This window comes from Saccopteryx leptura, chromosome 11, assembly GCF_036850995.1.
Source record: "Saccopteryx leptura isolate mSacLep1 chromosome 11, mSacLep1_pri_phased_curated, whole genome shotgun sequence".
Taxonomy (NCBI): domain Eukaryota; kingdom Metazoa; phylum Chordata; class Mammalia; order Chiroptera; family Emballonuridae; genus Saccopteryx; species Saccopteryx leptura.
The window spans coordinates 35,772,240-35,790,009 of record NC_089513.1 but is presented as its reverse complement, the minus strand read 5'-3'; the positions used below and the strand labels follow the sequence as shown (position 1 = coordinate 35,790,009).

At 36.3% G+C, this 17,770-nt stretch overlaps 1 protein-coding gene and 1 non-coding gene across 6 annotated transcripts in view; one reads left to right on the top strand and one right to left on the bottom strand.

Annotated features, from left to right (window-relative positions):
* The window catches only part of TRAPPC8 (trafficking protein particle complex subunit 8), an 83,018-nt gene that overhangs the window by 35,951 nt on the left and 29,297 nt on the right, over positions 1 to 17,770 (bottom strand). For 2 of the 5 annotated variants that reach the window (XM_066352627.1, XM_066352628.1), the window contains exons 11-17: positions 15,525 to 15,630; positions 9,963 to 9,983; positions 8,973 to 9,104; positions 4,630 to 4,854; positions 3,165 to 3,273; positions 1,056 to 1,250; positions 511 to 641 (exon numbers count right to left, since the gene is read on the bottom strand). In XM_066352627.1, the coding sequence (XP_066208724.1) occupies positions 511 to 641; positions 1,056 to 1,250; positions 3,165 to 3,273; positions 4,630 to 4,854; positions 8,973 to 9,104; positions 9,963 to 9,983; positions 15,525 to 15,630 (919 nt within the window). The remainder of the gene's footprint in view (positions 1 to 510; positions 642 to 1,055; positions 1,251 to 3,164; positions 3,274 to 4,629; positions 4,855 to 8,972; positions 9,105 to 9,962; positions 9,984 to 15,524; positions 15,631 to 17,770) is intronic. The other 3 variants (XM_066352631.1, XM_066352632.1, XM_066352630.1) reach the window with 2 other exon arrangements.
* TRNAD-GUC (transfer RNA aspartic acid (anticodon GUC)) lies at positions 17,613 to 17,688 on the top strand. The gene has a single exon. It is a non-coding gene; the product is annotated as a tRNA-Asp (tRNA).

The following is a 17,770-nucleotide window of genomic DNA, read 5'->3' as shown; positions in this document are numbered from 1 at the left end:
GTAAAGACACATGTAGCTCCATGTTCATTGCAGCATTGTTCACAGTGGCCAAGACATGGAAACAACCAAAAAGCCCTTCAATAGAAGACTGGATAAAGAAGATGTGGCACATATACACTATGGAATACTACTCAGCCATAAGAAATGATGACATCGGATCATTTACAACAAAATGGTGGGATCTTGATAACATTATACGGAGTGAAATAAGTAAATAATAAAAAACCAAGAACTGTATTATTCCATACGTAGGTGAGACATAAAAGTGAGACTAAGAGACATTGATAAGAGTGTGGTGGTTAGGGGGGGGGGGGGAGGGGCACAAAGAAAACTAGATAGAAGGTGACGGAGGACAATCTGACTTTGGGTGATGGGTATGCAACATAATTGATTGACAAGATAACCTGGACATGTTTTCTTTGAACATATGTACCGATTTATTGATGTCACCCTAGTAAAATTAATTTTTAAAAAAATTTAAAAAAAAACAAATACCTCTTAATAACTTACTAGTTCTTTAACTTCTTCATTATTCTTTCCACTGAAATCTTTAGGTTGAAACTTCCACAGCAATGACAAATCAGTCAACAAAAGTGGAACCTTCAAAGGATTTCTAAAAGCCACTTCCACTGTTATTGGTTCTATGAAAGAAATGCCTAAATTAATATTTTTAATAAATCCCACACTTCAACTTATGCTTCAATTCTCTGAACATACCTTGCTTTCATAGGTCTAAATGTCTGCCTAGACAAAATCCTAATTTGTAAATGTCTATTTATTCAGGGTCAGTTTTAAAACTACCACCTCAGAAAGATGTCCCCCATTTTTCTATACTAAAGAATGGTATTCTCACTCTGCATTTCACAGCATTTTGCATCTACCTGTATTAAAATCCCACCACTTGTTTTTATAAATGCAGCTCACTAAATTTTTTAAGTTCCTTGTTTATTTCTGCATCCCCAACTTCCAGTGATTTGGGGCATACAGAAAGTTATCTTGAATCTGTTGTAAGTAAAGCACACAAAAAAACATGTGTAAAAATTCAAATATGTCACCTTCTACAACTGCAAGCGGAAATTTTGAGTTATCTGAATAACTGTTCAAACAATATTGCGTGGGATGGAAGTTGGATGGAATTACTCCTTTGTTAACCAAGGCCACAACTTGTTCCTCAAGTTCTCGCCACTGCTGAGAGGATTCATAGTCATATTCCTGATCAAGACTCACATGAGTAGCTGCTTGCTTTTCACCTAAAGAAAAAGTGTCAAAATCAAATACATGTTTATTAATACCTGGCCTCAAATGAAACATTTTAAATAAAAATCTAAGTTATCCAAAGAAATATATATACAAACTCACTCTTGCCTATTTCCAATTATCTGAGAGAAAACATCCTCTTATTAACCCTAGCCTAACTGGAACTCTGCTTATAATATTAATGCTCTTTTCCTTCTGACTCCGAAAGAATGTATCTTCTCTAATCTTCCACAAGCAATTTTATATGAAGTACTTCAAACATACAAAAAGCATGGAGAATAAGATAATAGAGAATTGTATATCAAAGTTTAACAAAAATTCTGTGATATAATCCCAACTATTTTTTATGGAATAAATGTTACAGATGAGTGAGGTCCTCCCTTGTAGATCCCTGCCCAGCCCTCCTCTTCCACTGGCACCACTTCTTCCCAGAGCTCCTCACAGCTAAGTACAGCATTCTCATCTAACTTGTTTAACTTTATCACATATGCGTGTATATATAAACAATACATAGAACTGTTTGTATGTTTGGAATATATAAATAAAATTATTGTTCATGGTGAAACATGTAGAATTAGGACACTCATGTCCTACAGTATGAATCTATTAAGTGAATATACCAAAACTTGTCAAGTCATATCCTGCTGTTTCATTGTTGCTATAAAAAATAATGCTGTTAGAGTGGCTCTGGTCGCGGCAGAGCATCGCCCCTGGTGGGCGTGCCGCGTGGATCCCGGTTGGGCGCATGCGGGAGTCTGTCTGTCTCTCCCCGTTTCCAGCTTCAGAAAAATACAAAAAAAAAATAAATAAATAAATAAATAAAAAATAAAAAAATAATGCTGCTATAGGCCCTGGCCGGTTGGCTCAGTGGTAGAGCGTTGGCCTGGCGTGCAAGGGGTCCCGGGTTCGATTCCCGGCCAGGGCACACAGGAGAAGCGCCCATCTGCTTCTCCACCCCTCTCCCTCTCCTTCCTCTCTGTCTCTCTCTTCCCCTCCCGCAGCCGAGGCTCCACTGGAGCAAAGATGGCCCGGGCGCTGGGGATGGCTCCTTGGCCTCTGCCCCAGGTGCTAGAGTGGCTCTGGTTGCAACAGAGCGACGCCCCGGAGGGGCAGAGCATCGCTCCCTGGTGGACAGAACATCACCCCCTAGTGGGCGTGCCGGGTGGATCCCGGTCGGGAGCATGCAGGAGTCTGTCTGACTGTCTCTCCTCGTTTCCAGCTTCAGAAAAATACAAAAAAAAATAATAATAATGCTGCTATAAACATCCTAATACTTTTTAAATAAAATACTAAATTTGCTCAAGAAATACATTAAGTTCAAATACAAGATTGCTTAGAATTACTTTAATATCTATCAGGAGCCATATTAATATATTTATACTTTTGGCCCAGTACTTCCATTATAATGCTCAATCCTAAGAAAAAACCCTATTATTGGCAACTATTCTCTATGGACATTTGAAAACTTCCACAATAAAATGTTAAGAAAACAAGGTTTATCCACAAAGATGTTTCTTACAAAATGATTTTATATTAAAAAAAGATGGAAACAGTTCAACTATATATAATAAGCAAATGTGAAAATAAAGTATTCTGTACACATTGAATGTAGTATCTTATAGCCATTAAAAATGTTTATCAAGATTATATAATAACGTGAGCATTCTTTGTATTATATGAGAAAAGCCAGTATAATTATAGCCATTTTACTGTTATTTTTTAGTTTAGGGCTGAGAGGAAAAACAATGCAATAGTGGTTATCTTCAAGTACCAGGAAGATAGGTGATATGGTATAGAATTATTTATTTTCAAATATTCTTTAATAACTGCACATTTTTTAAATGGAGAGAGAAAAACAACAAAAAAATAAGTCACCACGTGAGAAGGCCAGAAAAATCTTTACTAACCATCAGCTGGTCGCCTGTCATGGCCAAAGAAAACCCGTGTTGCTGAACTGTTAATATATGGCAAAGGAAGTTGTGGTAGGGGACCATCTGGTGACAGCTGACTTACATTCTGGGAGAAATACAAAAGAAAATAAAAAGAATTTTTGAGAAAACTCAATTTTCGTTATATTGCTTCCTTGTTTTTTAAATACACAAGGTATTAAGAACATATTAAGCAAAAATATTAAGATAAAGAATTGCTAATTTTACCTAATACAGCAGTTATAAAATTTTACAACTGGAAAGAACTGTAGAGATCATTTATTCCTGCCTAAGAAAGGGTTCCTAAGGTTTTTCAGCTAGTTAGCTTTCCTTGGACGTAAAACTTACAAACATTACTTTGGTATGCATTTCACTTCCTGTGATTCAATACAGCATCCTATCTGCCAAAGTTCTAATCCACATGATTTCAAATAATTAGAGCAGGCCCAGGCCGGTTGGCTCAGTGGATATAAAGTGTCAGCCTGGCTTATGCACATCCTGGGTTTGATCCCCAGTCAGGGAACACATGAGAAGCAACCATCTGCTTCTCTTCCCTACCCTCTTCCCCTTCTTTTTCTCTTCCTCTCTAACAGCCATTGGCTTGTTTCCAGCGTCAGCCCTGGGCGCTGAGGATAGCTCAGTTGGTCTGAGCATCGGCCCCAGATGGGGGTTCCCGAGTGGATCACAGTTTGGGTGCACGTTGTAGTCTGTTTCACTATCTCCCCTGCTCTTATATCATCATCATCATCATAATAATAATAGCATAAAGGGTAGTTATTTTCTACAGGACAGAAATACAATACAAGGATGGGCAAGAGTAGGTTGACAGTTGTTCATATGGAAAAATATGTAATACTGGAATATTCATGTATCACAACTGTAAACCTACTTTTGCCCACCTGTCTATTCACTATTCACAGGGTTTCATGAAAAAATTATGTCCAATTTCTCTCATAAAATAATGCTTTACATTTTCTATCCTCCTGTCTCAAGGAAATCTTTTCCTTACTTAACTTTTTCTGGGTGACACCATAATAATTTGCTTCCCACAGAACCACACCTCTTCATCTTTCATAGGGAAAAGAGAGGAGCATGCTTTTCCAAAGGATGGTAAGAGGACCCATATATTATAAAGTTAATTATGATTCAGCCCCCAACACATAATTAAAAGCCTAGAAAGAATGTAATTTCTTTAAGATTTCAAGAACTGCCACAAATCAAATATTTGCTGGAATATTAAAATTCTCTTACAGAACTATAGAAGGGCAATGCAACTCAGATCTATGACCAAAAAACCTAGCATGCCACACTTTATTATAACAGAAATTTATATATATTCTAATAAAACCATTTTACTAGACTTCTGCTAGATAGTATTAAAAAGGTTTTTTGCTAAAAACAATAAATATAATTTCAATATCTATTCCTGAAACTATGTATTCACCTTGTAAACATAAAGATATTCTCTGAGGAAGGCCCCTTGTTGAGCTGCAGATTGTTTACTTTCATTGATTAAAATGTGCCTAAAAGCAGACACAGCATTGTCCAGCTGCCTAAGAGTATAGGACTGGCGCCCAATTGTGAAGTTAATGTGATCCTCTGCAAGAGACCAGCCTTTTCCTTTGTAAACTTGCATGGCTTGACAATAGCAGCGTAAAGCATGTTTTTTCTGTAAGAAAAAAACAAAACAAAGTATTATAATCCAAATTTCTCTAAGACTGAAAACGCACAAAATTCAGTAACTAGTAACTGGTTCTTCCAAGACTGGGTTAATGAGGAAAATGAAACTAACAATTTGGGAAACCACTTAACAATTATCGCTAAAAATCAAAAGGTTCTGAAGGAAGCAGCTTCTTTGTCCAAGGGCAAGAAGTCTAAAAGTCAGGAATAACGCCTGCATGAAAAATCATCTGAGAGTTTCGAAAGCAGTAACATCTGGTTATGGATTAGTTAGAAGCTCGGTTGTTAGCTTGCAAATGAGAGCTACCTTAAGACTCAATTTTGTTATGGTCATCCCTTTTTATATCACTGCACTAGACTGAATGGAAATGCCCAACGTGTGCTAAAACTGCATGTGTGAGTATATGATTGTGTGTGTGTTTGTGTATACATTTTTTTTTGTAATTAAAAGATAATTTTATTAATGAAGGAAGGTTTGACTTTGTTTTGTAATTTATGTATTTTAGTATTTTAAATACAGTTTACTTTCTTTTTTTTTTTTAATAATAATTTTATTTTTTTAATGGGGTGACATCAATAAATCAGGATACATATATTCAAAGATAACAAGTCCAGGTTATCTTGTCGTTCAATTATGTTGCATACCCATCACCCAAAGTCAGATTGTCCTCTGTCACCTTCTATCTTGTTTTCTTTGTGCCCCTCCCCCTCCCCCTTTCCCTCTCCCATTTCCCCCTCCTCCTCGTAACCACCACACTCTTATCAATGTCTCTTAGTTTCACTTTTATGTTGTGTATACATTTTTAAACTACAGTTTTGTTTGGTATTCTTTTCTTTTGCCCACTGTTGGCTGTATGCTGCCAAACCCATGAGCAGGTATTTGGCATTAACCACGTATCACTGCCACCCGCTGAACTAGTAACTCCCATCATAAAAAAGAAATGTGGTGCCAAGGAAGACACCTCCCTCTACTAAACTTATGCTTCAGGTTATACTCTTATATCCACTCCTCTCCCCAGAGTAGATTAGAAACTTTGTACCATGAATAGCTAGAATTGTTTGTTTTTTTTAAGAAATGTTTTCTTGATAGAGAGGTAATAAAAGCAAATCAAAATCACCTACCATTTGATAGTATGCAAGAAGAATATAGTCTCTTTTGTGATATTACTATACAGACACTCAATTTGAATCCCATCAAGAGGAAATATCAGAAAAACCTAAATTGAAGAACACTACAAAATAATTCTCCACAAAATAATTGGCCTGTAATCTTAAAAGTGCCAAGGTTGTAAAACTCAAAGGATCCCTCTGAACAGGATCCTTCTGCTATAATATAAAGGGCATTTATGGGACCACTGTCAAAACCTGAAAAAGGTCTGATAGTAGTAGTCTTAGGACTACCTAGGACTAAGCTCTCGATTTTGATTGCTGTATTATAGTTACATAGAAGAAAAGTTCTTGTTTCTAGGAGATAGGAAGTGTGCCCTAAAGTACTTGAGGGTAATGGGGCACTAGGTAGACAACCTTCAAATGGCTCATGCAAACAAGTTTCTGAACTATGTAACTTTTCTTTAAATCTAGACCTGTTTCAAATTAATTTAAAACAAATTTTTTTATTTACTGATTTGAAGGAAGAGAGAAACAGAGAAACATCAATTTGTTGTTCCACTTATTTATATGTTCATTGGTTGATTCTTATAGGTGCCCAAACCAGGGACAGAACCCATAACCTTGGCATACCAGGGCCAAAAAAAATAATGTTTCTTGAAAAAAACAACCCTAATCTCCATTCTGCATTTTTTGGGGGGGGGGGTTATTGTTTTTTTTTTTTTACAGGGACAGAGAGAGGGATAGATAGGGACAGACAGACAGGAACAGAGAGAGATGAGAAGCATCAATCATCAGTTTTTCATTGGGACTCCTTAGTTGTTCATTGATTGCTTTCTCATATGTGCCTTGACCGTGGGCCTTCAGCAGACCAAGTAACCCCTTGCTTGAGCCAGTGACCTTGGGTCCAAGCTGGTGAGCTTTTTTTTTTTTTTTTTTTTTTTTTTTTTGCTCAAGCCAGATGACCCCGTGCTGAAGCTGGCAATCTCAGGGTCTCGAACCTGGGTCCTTCCGCATCCCAGTCTGACGCTCTATCCACTGCGCCACCGCCTGGTCAGGCAAGCATCTGTTTTTAATGTCATGAAAAGATGGTACTTCTCAGAAACAGTCTCAGAACTGTGTGTGTTCTACATGCTTTATCTTCCCAGGAAGACACTGTTCTTGACCAACTTCAGTAATACATCTGCTTTTCAAACATCTGCATTTCTAGTCATACTTTCAGGTTTTTATATACTATCTGAAAAGGAGACTTCCTGGGATTGAGGATAGAGTGATCACAAAAGAGCAAAATCACCTACATTAAAATCCTTTAACTCCATGAGATAACTACAATTAGAGATGATTATTAGGCCTAATAGCAAATGGATCTCAAGGTATCACAAATGTAGCATTTTTAACTTGCTATGCATTTGCTATATGCCCTATAATTTCAGAAAGTAGCAGCTATTTTCAATTCCAATTACATAATCATTCTCACAAATGAAACCATTCACAACAGATGTGGAAGAAAGACAACTATTTAAATATGACACAACAGACCATTCCTAATGGGGTATATAATTTCCCTCTAAGCAAAAGAAACAACCTGCTTAATACAGCTTGTAAATTTTTGAACAGAACACTGTATGCAGAGACAAACAATGGAATAACATGTTTTAGCTGCATTTGCACTTACTATGGAAAAAGGTTAAAAATTATTGTTTTTAATTTTGTTTCTCCATGTTAGAGCATGAAAAATTCTAATTCATGGACTTTATCAAATTATAAAAATACATTTAATTTTACAAATATTTTTATAGTTCTGTAATTAATATACAATATAGCAAGTTTACATATTTTCTAACTTGGCAGTTTCCAAAAATAGAGAGCAAAACCCAATCTTCAAATGTTGTTTTCTAAAAATCATGGCACTTTTACATAAAATTGCAAGTAATTTTTTAATACTTTTATTTCTTTGTATCTTTAAAATACAAAAGCAATGGCATATTTTAGTTAGTATAGACTCTGAAAAGTGTTAGGTCCTTAAAAATTCATAGTACATTTAAAAAATACTCATACCCCCTTCCTAGTGAAAAAGCTCCCTAAGAGAAGACAATGCTAGTTTTATGTGTGTATGCTCAGCTCCTAGTATAGTATCTGAAATACAGAGATTCCTGAATCCACACTTCTCTCTGTATTTGCAGTAAACCACCATCTCCTGCGGCTACCACTCTACCTCCAGCAAAACTTCCTCCAAATAATGCCTAAAGGGATACTTAAGAATGGAGAAAGCTCTCCAAATTAATAAATATCTCTCTAACCCAACTGCTTCCAGGGACAAAGACAGAAGATTTCTATTCCTTTAGTAAATACCATCATGAAGCACTCCAAGAGACAAGACCAAGCTGAAGTAGGGAAGAGTTCAACCTCTACTAAATAGAATGCATTCATTATAGCTGGATTTCCACATACATGATTTGGTTTAGCCGTAAAAAAAAACTGGATGCCTGACCAGTGGTGGCACAGTGGATAGAGCATCAACTGGGATGCTGAGGTTTGAAACCCCAAGGTCGCCAGCTACCGCACAGGCTTGCCAGCTTTACTGTGGGGTGGCTTGGCTTGAGCCCCCTGATCAAGGCACAAATGAGAAGCAATCAATGAACAACTAAAGTGATGCAACTACAAGTTGATGCTTCTAATCTCTCTCCCTCTCACAAAAAAAAAGGGGGGGGGGAGGGAGCAAAATTCCAAATATTATTTAAAAAATTAAAAAGGAGACTTAGAGAAGTAACTTAACCAAAGTTAAGTTGTAAGCAGAATATCAAGATTTAAACCCAGATTTCTCTAAATCCCAATCTCATGCCCTTACCAATATAAAAATATAAAACATTCCCTTGAAACAAAATTTGTATCCATATTTAGGGTTAATATTAGTCATAAAAAAACTGACAAGCGGCATACTTTTAAAAAGTAAATAACAAATGATAACAAATTATTTTCTTTTCAAAAAAATGCACTCACCTGTCCTGCTTTACTAAACCGATGGCCTGCCAATATCATGTGAAACGCGTACTTTCTAACCATGGGACTCTTCATGTTTATAAAGCAATGTGCCGCCTGTTCCAAAAGAAGTGCACTTCGAAGATCAGAGTCCTATTGAATGTTTAAAAGAAAAGGTTAACTTCACAAAGTTAAAAGTAAAAAGATAACTGGTAAAAAATATTCACTTTCTTAAAATAATATATAACATATTCAGTGTTAACAGAGTATCTGAAAGCAGAGATCAAGAAGTAATCCAATCTTGATTCTTCCCATTGAAAAAAATACTTCAAAGAATTCTCTACCATAAAATACTTTGGTTTTCATAAATCCAAATGTCTGGATATGATATGTACCATGTGAAAAGGCTCTGAAGAAATGCAACCCCTTTGCAAATGGCAAAAAAGTATATAAACTAAGAATTTAATACAGATACACTAATTCAAGATAAAACAGAAAACAGTACCAAAAGAAAAAAAAAATAGATTCACACCAATCTAAGTTCTTCTGGAAATTAATCTGTGACATCCAATAGTGTATTTCCATCCATCCAAGAGAAAAAAGAAAAGATAAAACAGAATGTGTGTAAATTATAAAATAACTTAATCTATTACTTTATTCTCTATAAAGCTTTACTGTATTTAAAACAATTTCTCAATTTTGCTGTAATGTAAGCGGGCCAAAATAGCTTTTTCATTAAAAAGTTCAGAAGGCTTCCCCTTCAAAGATTATCACTTGCTATTAATATATTAATAAATGGTACAATTCAAATTATTTCTAGCTCAACTGAATCTTACAAGTGTCTACAAAAACTACAAATGCATCCTCACCCATAAGGACAACCTTTCAACTGAAAGAGCCACCATTACTTTAAACATAACTGAGAAAGTACTGAAGGTTGCTGATCAAGTATCAACAACATTTGCACAAAACTTTCTCTAGGTTTTTCAGCTATTCTTAAACTGAACTTACCATGCCCTTCCAAGTGTTCTGCTGCCATTATTTTCCCCAGGGAAAGTTGAAAACAGAAAACATTGACTTTAAATGAAATAATTTCAACAGATTATAGTTACATCAAAAAGTGTTCACAGATCGTTACTGTAACTATCTCTGTAGCAATCATAAAATTATATTAGAACTGGAACAGATCTGAGGAAATAACTCTATAAAGCATTCAGTAAATGGTAGATATTATCTATTCTCAATCCCCTCATCACAAACTCTAAAAATAATCAGATAATTTTTATGGTAACTAAGATCTAAAAGCTAGTAAATAACAAAATTGGGAATATACAATTAATAAGATGTTCTATAACAATGTATTAGAATTACTTGGGGAGCCATCGAGCTTACATCTTTATTCATTTATTTTTTTAGGAAAGGATTTTCTTTTAAAAAATTAATACAGACCCTCTTTTTTTCTTAAAGACTACTTAAAGGAAAAAGGTGACCATCTTTCTTTCCCATCCCATGCCACATCTGACATGTCAGCTTAGTGTGGTATATAGTACATGTATATATAGCATATGTGTTTATATGTTAGTTCTTAATAATACACATACTTTTTAATGCATAAATTCAGAGCATTCTTTATTTTGATTTTCAAACTTAGTATCATAGACTTCTTTCCAAAACATCTATATCTCTCATTTCTTTTAAAGCTCATTGTATTCTATTATAATATATAAATATACTATAATTCATTAATAGTCTCCAATTGGTGGATTTAACGTTGTGCTTCAATAAACATTTTTCTAAACACATTTGAGAAATTATACAAGTATTTTTAATAGACAAATTTCTGGAAGCAGAACTGCTGAGTTAATGAAAGCTATGCATAATACTCCATATTCTAAGTGATATAGCCAAACTGCTACAAAAAACTAGTAGCAATATATATTCTCACCAACAGAGTATACATGCCTTACCCTACTAAGCCCAAAATCATTTTTTTAATGTTTACCTCTTTAAGAAAAATGACCCTTTGTTTCAACATACATTTATTTAATAATAAGGCTATTAATCTTTTCCTATGTTTAAAGGTCTTTGTACTTTTTTTGTGAATTGCCTGTTTATACCCTTTTGTGAATGGGTTTTTGTGATTATATGGTTTGTAGGAGCCCTTTGTACACAATCAATATAAGGCCTTTGTCATACATTTCCAAATAGTATTTCCCAGTTTTGACATGAAATAATTTATTCTTTAGTAGTCAAGCATACTATGTTTCCCTTTATGACCTCAGGATACTGCATCAAACTAGGAAAGGATATTATTATTTCTCAATTTTAAAAATGCTCGCCTATATTATCTTCTAGATTTTTTCACATTATAACTAACCAAGCTATAATTATATCATGTAATGAATAAAATAGGAATCCATCCCCAAACAGCTAGTTAGCTGTCACAATACCATTCTGTGAATTATCTAAAACTGCTTACTAAATTAAATGACACCTAATCATACACTTAATAATTTGTATTTAAATTTTCATAATATTACATTACTCTGTCTCTTATCACTGTAAACTGTTTTAATTTCTATGGCCTTCTAATAAATTTTAATATAATATTTGGAATGCGTAATTCCCTCTAATTACTTCTTCTATTTTGGAATTTTATTTAGTCTTCTCAATAGTTTCAGTTTTTTTCTTTCAGTCTTCCTAAGTGTAGTCCTAGCATGAGCACACACAAACATACACACAGCATAAATACATGTTTTTTTCAATTGCCAATGAAGATGCATTAAATTGCAAAACTTGGGTAGGCTGCAATCTAGGACATTCCAATTAACATGAGGACTATGTCATAGATATCTTTGATGGTGTGTAAATGATCCTAATGTACAATCCAGTTGAGAATCAGCACAGTAAACCTCAGCATTCTCAAAGTTAACACTCAAGGACTGACCAATTCAGAGGAGAACTGGAAATCCACGGCAGGTATTAATTTAGCTAAAGCAAAATTTGACATATCCTATAAAGCCGTTTTCTGAGAAAGAATCAATTTGCAGATCTGAATACCCTACCTACATTCATATTGTACTGCAGCTTAGTTCTCTGTTAGACACCTAAAGTAGAAAATACATTGCCTTAAAACACAAACAAGCCTGACCAGGTGGTGGCGCAGTGGATAAAGTGTCGGACTGGGATGCGGAAGGACCCAGGTTCGAGACCCCGAGGTCGCCAGCTTGAGCACGGGCTCATCTGGCTTGAGCAAAGAGCCTCACCAGCTTGGACCCAAGGTCCCTGGCTCCAGCAGGGGGTTACTCAGTCTGCTGAAGGCCCGCGGTCAAGGCACATGTGAGAAAGCAATCAATGAACAACTAAGAAGTCGCAACGCGCAATGAGAAACTGATGATTGATGCTTCTCATCTCTCTCCATTCCTGTCTGTCTGTCCCTGTCTATCTCTGCCTCTGTAAAAAAAAAAAAAAACACAAACAAAAAGGACCTGAAAAGAATGACAACTGCCATCAGTGTTGATAGAAGAAAAATAGAAGAATTTCACAGTGACAGTTTTAACCAGAAAGCAGAGGCTATGAATAAGTAGAAGAATAAAATTTATTTTCTGGTAGCACCTATCTACGACATGATTAGTCTATTACATACACTCTATAACAGTGGTTTCCAACCACCCGTCCATGGTCTAATCTTCATATAACATCAGGATGGTGAGTTCTCCCGCAGACCAGCACAAAATTTCTGACAAAACAGCAGTTGAAAATCACTGTTTTATAAGGAGCTAAGCAAAAACCTGTGCTACCACTTTAACAAAAACTCCAGCCTATGAACTTTGCCTATAACCAAGAGAAATTTTAACAAAAGCTGAAAAGGCAATGTTAACTTAAATTATGATAAATATACGAGAAAATATCAGCTAAGCTAGAGGCTTCAAGAAATGCTTCCATAAAAACACAGTTGGAAAAAAAACAAACAAACAAACAAAAAACACCACAGTTGATAAAGGCACCAGTTGCACAAACTTAACTGAATTAAATCTCAAGGACGACCATAAGACTTTTTCTTTGCACAATTATGAGGTTAACAGGAAAGGTGCTATCAATGATCAACTCAACACAGGAAGAGTTCCTCACAATCTGGAGAAATCTGTAAAACTGCTGCTATTACTATCCCTGGGAAACTAATTTAATGTACTTAAATGCACTAATAGACAAAATTGGCTATGTGATGAGAAATAAATGTTCAACATAAAAACAAAGACACAAAGCAGAAGAAAACATCACATCTTAAATACCAAATTCAGACATATTATCTTATGAGGTGGTGAATACAGCATGCTTTGTCATTAAGTTGGATTGCTATACCATGTTGAGAATCCCAGGGAATAACCCAAGTATAAGCCACTTCCCATAAATTTTCAGTCTAAATAGAAAGGCAAAGCACAACTCTTTTCACCTAGGCCTTATAGCTGTCTTTTGCTATAACGGTATTAGCAAAAATCTAGGAAACATAACTCATGAATGTCAAGAGTATGTTAACTCAGTTCCCTATCTTTAAGACAATTTTTCATATTATACAGCCTTTCTAGTTAATAAAATACACACAATAAACAAAAATTATTAGTTAAAACTACAAATTTATAAACATTATGTCTAGAAGTCTTTACTCTCAAGTTATCTCAAAGAAATCTGAAAGGTATAGAAGGAAAAGCCACGGAGAACCACAATTTCTGGGGAAATAAACTTTAAACATCACCCCAAAGCAGTAAATTACAAATCTGCTAGAACTTCATGACAAAATAAATCATCCAGGTTTGAAAAGGAAGATGAAAACAGAGTTGGAAAGACAAGAACAATGACAGAAAATAACAAGGTTACAATGCAGATAGAAGAATTTGAAGAAATTTTATTCAAACTCATAACCCATAAGGTTCCTTTTACATTCACTGATAATCCCTAGGTTGGAAAGTAGAGCAATATATTCAAACCCAAGGTAAGATTACTTATTATAATACAGAACATCAACATACCCGAGAGCCTATATTCAGCTCTTCCAAGTAGTTTATGTCTGGCAACTGTTTGTATTGGTCAGTGTTCATGCAATATCAATTATTTAATATTTTTAATATATATAACCACTTTACCTAATTAATTATATCTTACAAACCTTTTTAGAATAATTAATGGTTCTGTTCAGCAAACATATGTAAATCATATACCATGTGCCAGGCCCACTGTTAGGCACTAGGTACAAAAATATAGAAGGCAACACAGTACTCTACTCTTGAAAACTAACAACTTAAATGTAATTTCCAACCTGATATAATAAGTCATGTATGACAATATATGAGAGGGCATGCAGACACAGGACAACCTGGTATCCTGCAGATGACTATATGGAGAACATAACTGATATCAGGACTAGTAAATAGATGAAGAAAGAGGAAAAGGGCCAGGAGAAGGACATTAAGGACATGAACCAGAACAGTAGCAGGAGGGATTAATAAAAAAAGGGCCCTGGGCTTGCCTGGTCAAGGCACACATGGGAGCTGATGCTTCCTGCTCTTCCTCCCTTTCTCGCTCTTTCTCTCTCTACCCTCTCTAAAATGAATAGTCTTAAACATTTTTTAAAAAAGAAAAAAGAGAGATGTCTAGTATTTGGAGACATAAAAAGAATGCCAATTAAAAAGTTAAGGTCCTGGCTGGTGGCTCAGTGGATAGAGCACTGGCCTGGTATATGGACATCCTGGTTTGATTCCCTGTCAGGGCATAGAGGAGAATAAATAGACCATCTGCTTCTCTCCCCTCCCTCTTCCCCTTCTCTATCTCTTCAGCCAGCAGCCAGTGGCTCAGTTGATTCTAGCATGGCCCCAGGCACTGAGGATAGCTCTGTGAAAAAAGGACAGCCTCAGGCACTAAAAACAGTTTGGTACTCAAGCATCAGCCTAAGATGCGGTTGCTGGATGAATAGGGGCACCTGTGGAAGTCTGCCACACTATCTCCCTCCACACACCTAAAATAAATAAACAAACAAATAAATAGGATATGTCTTTCACCATACTTTTAAAGGAATTACTACCATTCTTTACAAGTCTGTAGGTAATGCAACTTAATAATGTGTTATAAACCATTTATAGCAACTATAAATGATTGCTTTTTCTACCTTTTAAAATATTCATAATAAAGACTTTTTTAAATGCTTAAGGTGATTTTTTAAAAGTTCATACTACAAAATAAGATAAAAAAAATTTGTTATTCTTTTTAACTATCAATTTTACATTAGAAATAACGCACGTTACTTTAAATATTGTAAAAAAATATATTGTGCATATGTCAGAATTAGTTCATAGAAGATATAGAACATGTTTGTGGTTAATAATAATGTAGACTTAAATCTGTAAATGAATTTATAAAATACTGTATTGAAAATTCAGCAAATAAGTAAAGTAGCCATGTTATAAATTCTGCTGGATTCCCCTCTAATTTTGTTTTACACACCCTCTCAAGGAAAAAGCAACACTTTCTAAAAATTATGAAATAACACTAATTACTACAAATACTACACAGGTTCAGTACCTCACTGGTCAACCGTATTAGAAGAGCTGCAGCCTCTGAATATTTGCTTTGGCTTTTCAAGATTTCAGCACTAAGCAATACACATCTTTCAGCCAATACCATATTCCTAAAACAATTTAAAAAGAAAAATATAATTAGCACTACAATAATATCTTAATACATCACATTAACCATGTGTTTGTTCAACAGAAAGTTTCCAATTCTAGTTTTCGAGTATAAAGAAAACCATGCCCTTGTTTTCCATTACCAAAAAGATTTAAAAAAAAAAAATCTAAAAATTCTCATAACTCATCAAAACTTTTTATTGTATAATTTTATGGTAATACAATGCAGTTACATTTCTATATGCAAAAAGCTAGAAATAAACTGGTTTTTCTAAATCAGCAGCTATTTAACAAATAAAACTCACTTTGAACAGAAATTAATATAAACAGTTTGCTCATATTTCTTTTTTTAAAAAGATTTTATTTATTGATTTTAGAGAGGAGGAGGGTCATGGGGCGGGGGGATGCCGATGAGAAGTATCCACTCACAGTTGCTCCACTTTCAGTTGTTCACTGGCTGACTGTCGTATGTGTCTTGACTGGACAAGCCCAGGGTTTCAAACCACTAACCTCGGTGTTTCAGGTTAACGCTCCATCTACTGTGCCACCAGTGGCCAGGCTCTTTCACTAACACTTCTCTCTCCTCATTGCAAACTCTCGGTTATGTGTGCTTCCTTTTACTGGCAATTTGGAGAAACACTTAGGCATTTTCTCTCTGGTAGTACCACTGAGAGGTTTCAATTAGAGAGCATGGGCCAGTGTTGCCTGATTGATTCCTGAGCAAAATCTTCATAAACACAATCTCGATTTTTCTGTGTTAACTACTACCATTAATCTAAAATTGTATTATTTATTCTTGAAAATAATAAAAATAGGCCCTGGCTGGTTGGCTCAGTGGTAGAGAGTTGGCTCAGCGTGTGGATGTCCTGGGTTCCATTCCTCATAGGGGCACAAAGGATAGGCAACCGTCGGCTTCTCCGCCCCTCCCATTCTCCCTTTTCTCTCTCTCTCTCTTTCCCTCCCATAGCCATGGCTTGGTTGGAGCAAGCTAGAACCAGGCACTTGAGGATTGCTGCATCACCTGGCATCAGGCTTTGCTAAAACAGCTCGGTCACCAAGCAAGGGAGCAATGGCCCCAGAGAGAACTTGCCAGGTGGATCCCTGTCAGGGCACATGCAGGAGTCTGTCTCTCTGCCTCCCATTTCTCACTTAAGAAATTTTAAAAAGTAATAATAATAATAAAAATAAAGGAAAACAATCTTACTGTGAAATTATAAGATAAAACCATTTGGCCCTGGCCGGTTGCCTCAGTGGTAGAGCGTCGGCCTGGCGTGTGGAAGTCCCGGGTTCAATTCCCGGCCAGGAAACACAGGAGAAGCGCCCATCTGCTTCTCCACCCCTACCCCTCTCCTTCCTCTCTGTCTCTCTCTTCCCCTCCCGCAGCCGAGGCTCCACTGGAGCAAAGATGGCCCAGGCGCTGGGGATGGCTCCTTGGCCTCTGCCCCAGGCGCTAGAGTGGCTCTGGTCGCGGCAGAGCGAAGCCCCGGAGGGGCAGAGCATCGCCCCCTGGTGGGCAGAGCGTCGCCCCCTGGTGGGCGTGCCAGGTGGATCCCGGTCGGGCGCATGCGGGAGTCTGTCTGACAGTCTCTCCTGGTTTCTAGCTTCAGAAAAATACAAAAAAAAAAAAAAAAGATAAAACCATTTTGTTGGGAAATAGCAGCCAAGTTTTTTTCTCTTTTTACTTTCTAATCCTTACATCAAAACCTTAAATTTACATCACTTGACCTTAAATTTACAACCTTTAAAAATTACAGACTTGGCCCTGGCCAGTTAGCTCAGTTGGTAAGAGCACGGTCCCAAAACGCCAAGATTGCAGGTTCAAATACCAGTGAAGGCACATACAGAAAGCAACTAAAGAATGCACAACTAAGTGGAACAACAAATGAAAGCTTCTCTTTCTCTCTCTCATCCCCACTCTCCCTTCCTCTCTCTAAAAAATGATCAAAAATAAATAAATACATTTTTTAAAAAATACTAGTTTGAGGCCCTGGCCAGCTGGCTCAGTGGTAGAGCGTCAGCCTGTCATGCAGGAGTCCCAGGTTCGATTCCCGGCCAGGGCACACAGGAGAAGTGCCCATCTGCTTCTCCACCACTCCTCCTCTCCTTCTTCTCTGTCTCTCTCTTCCCCTCCTGCAGCCGAAG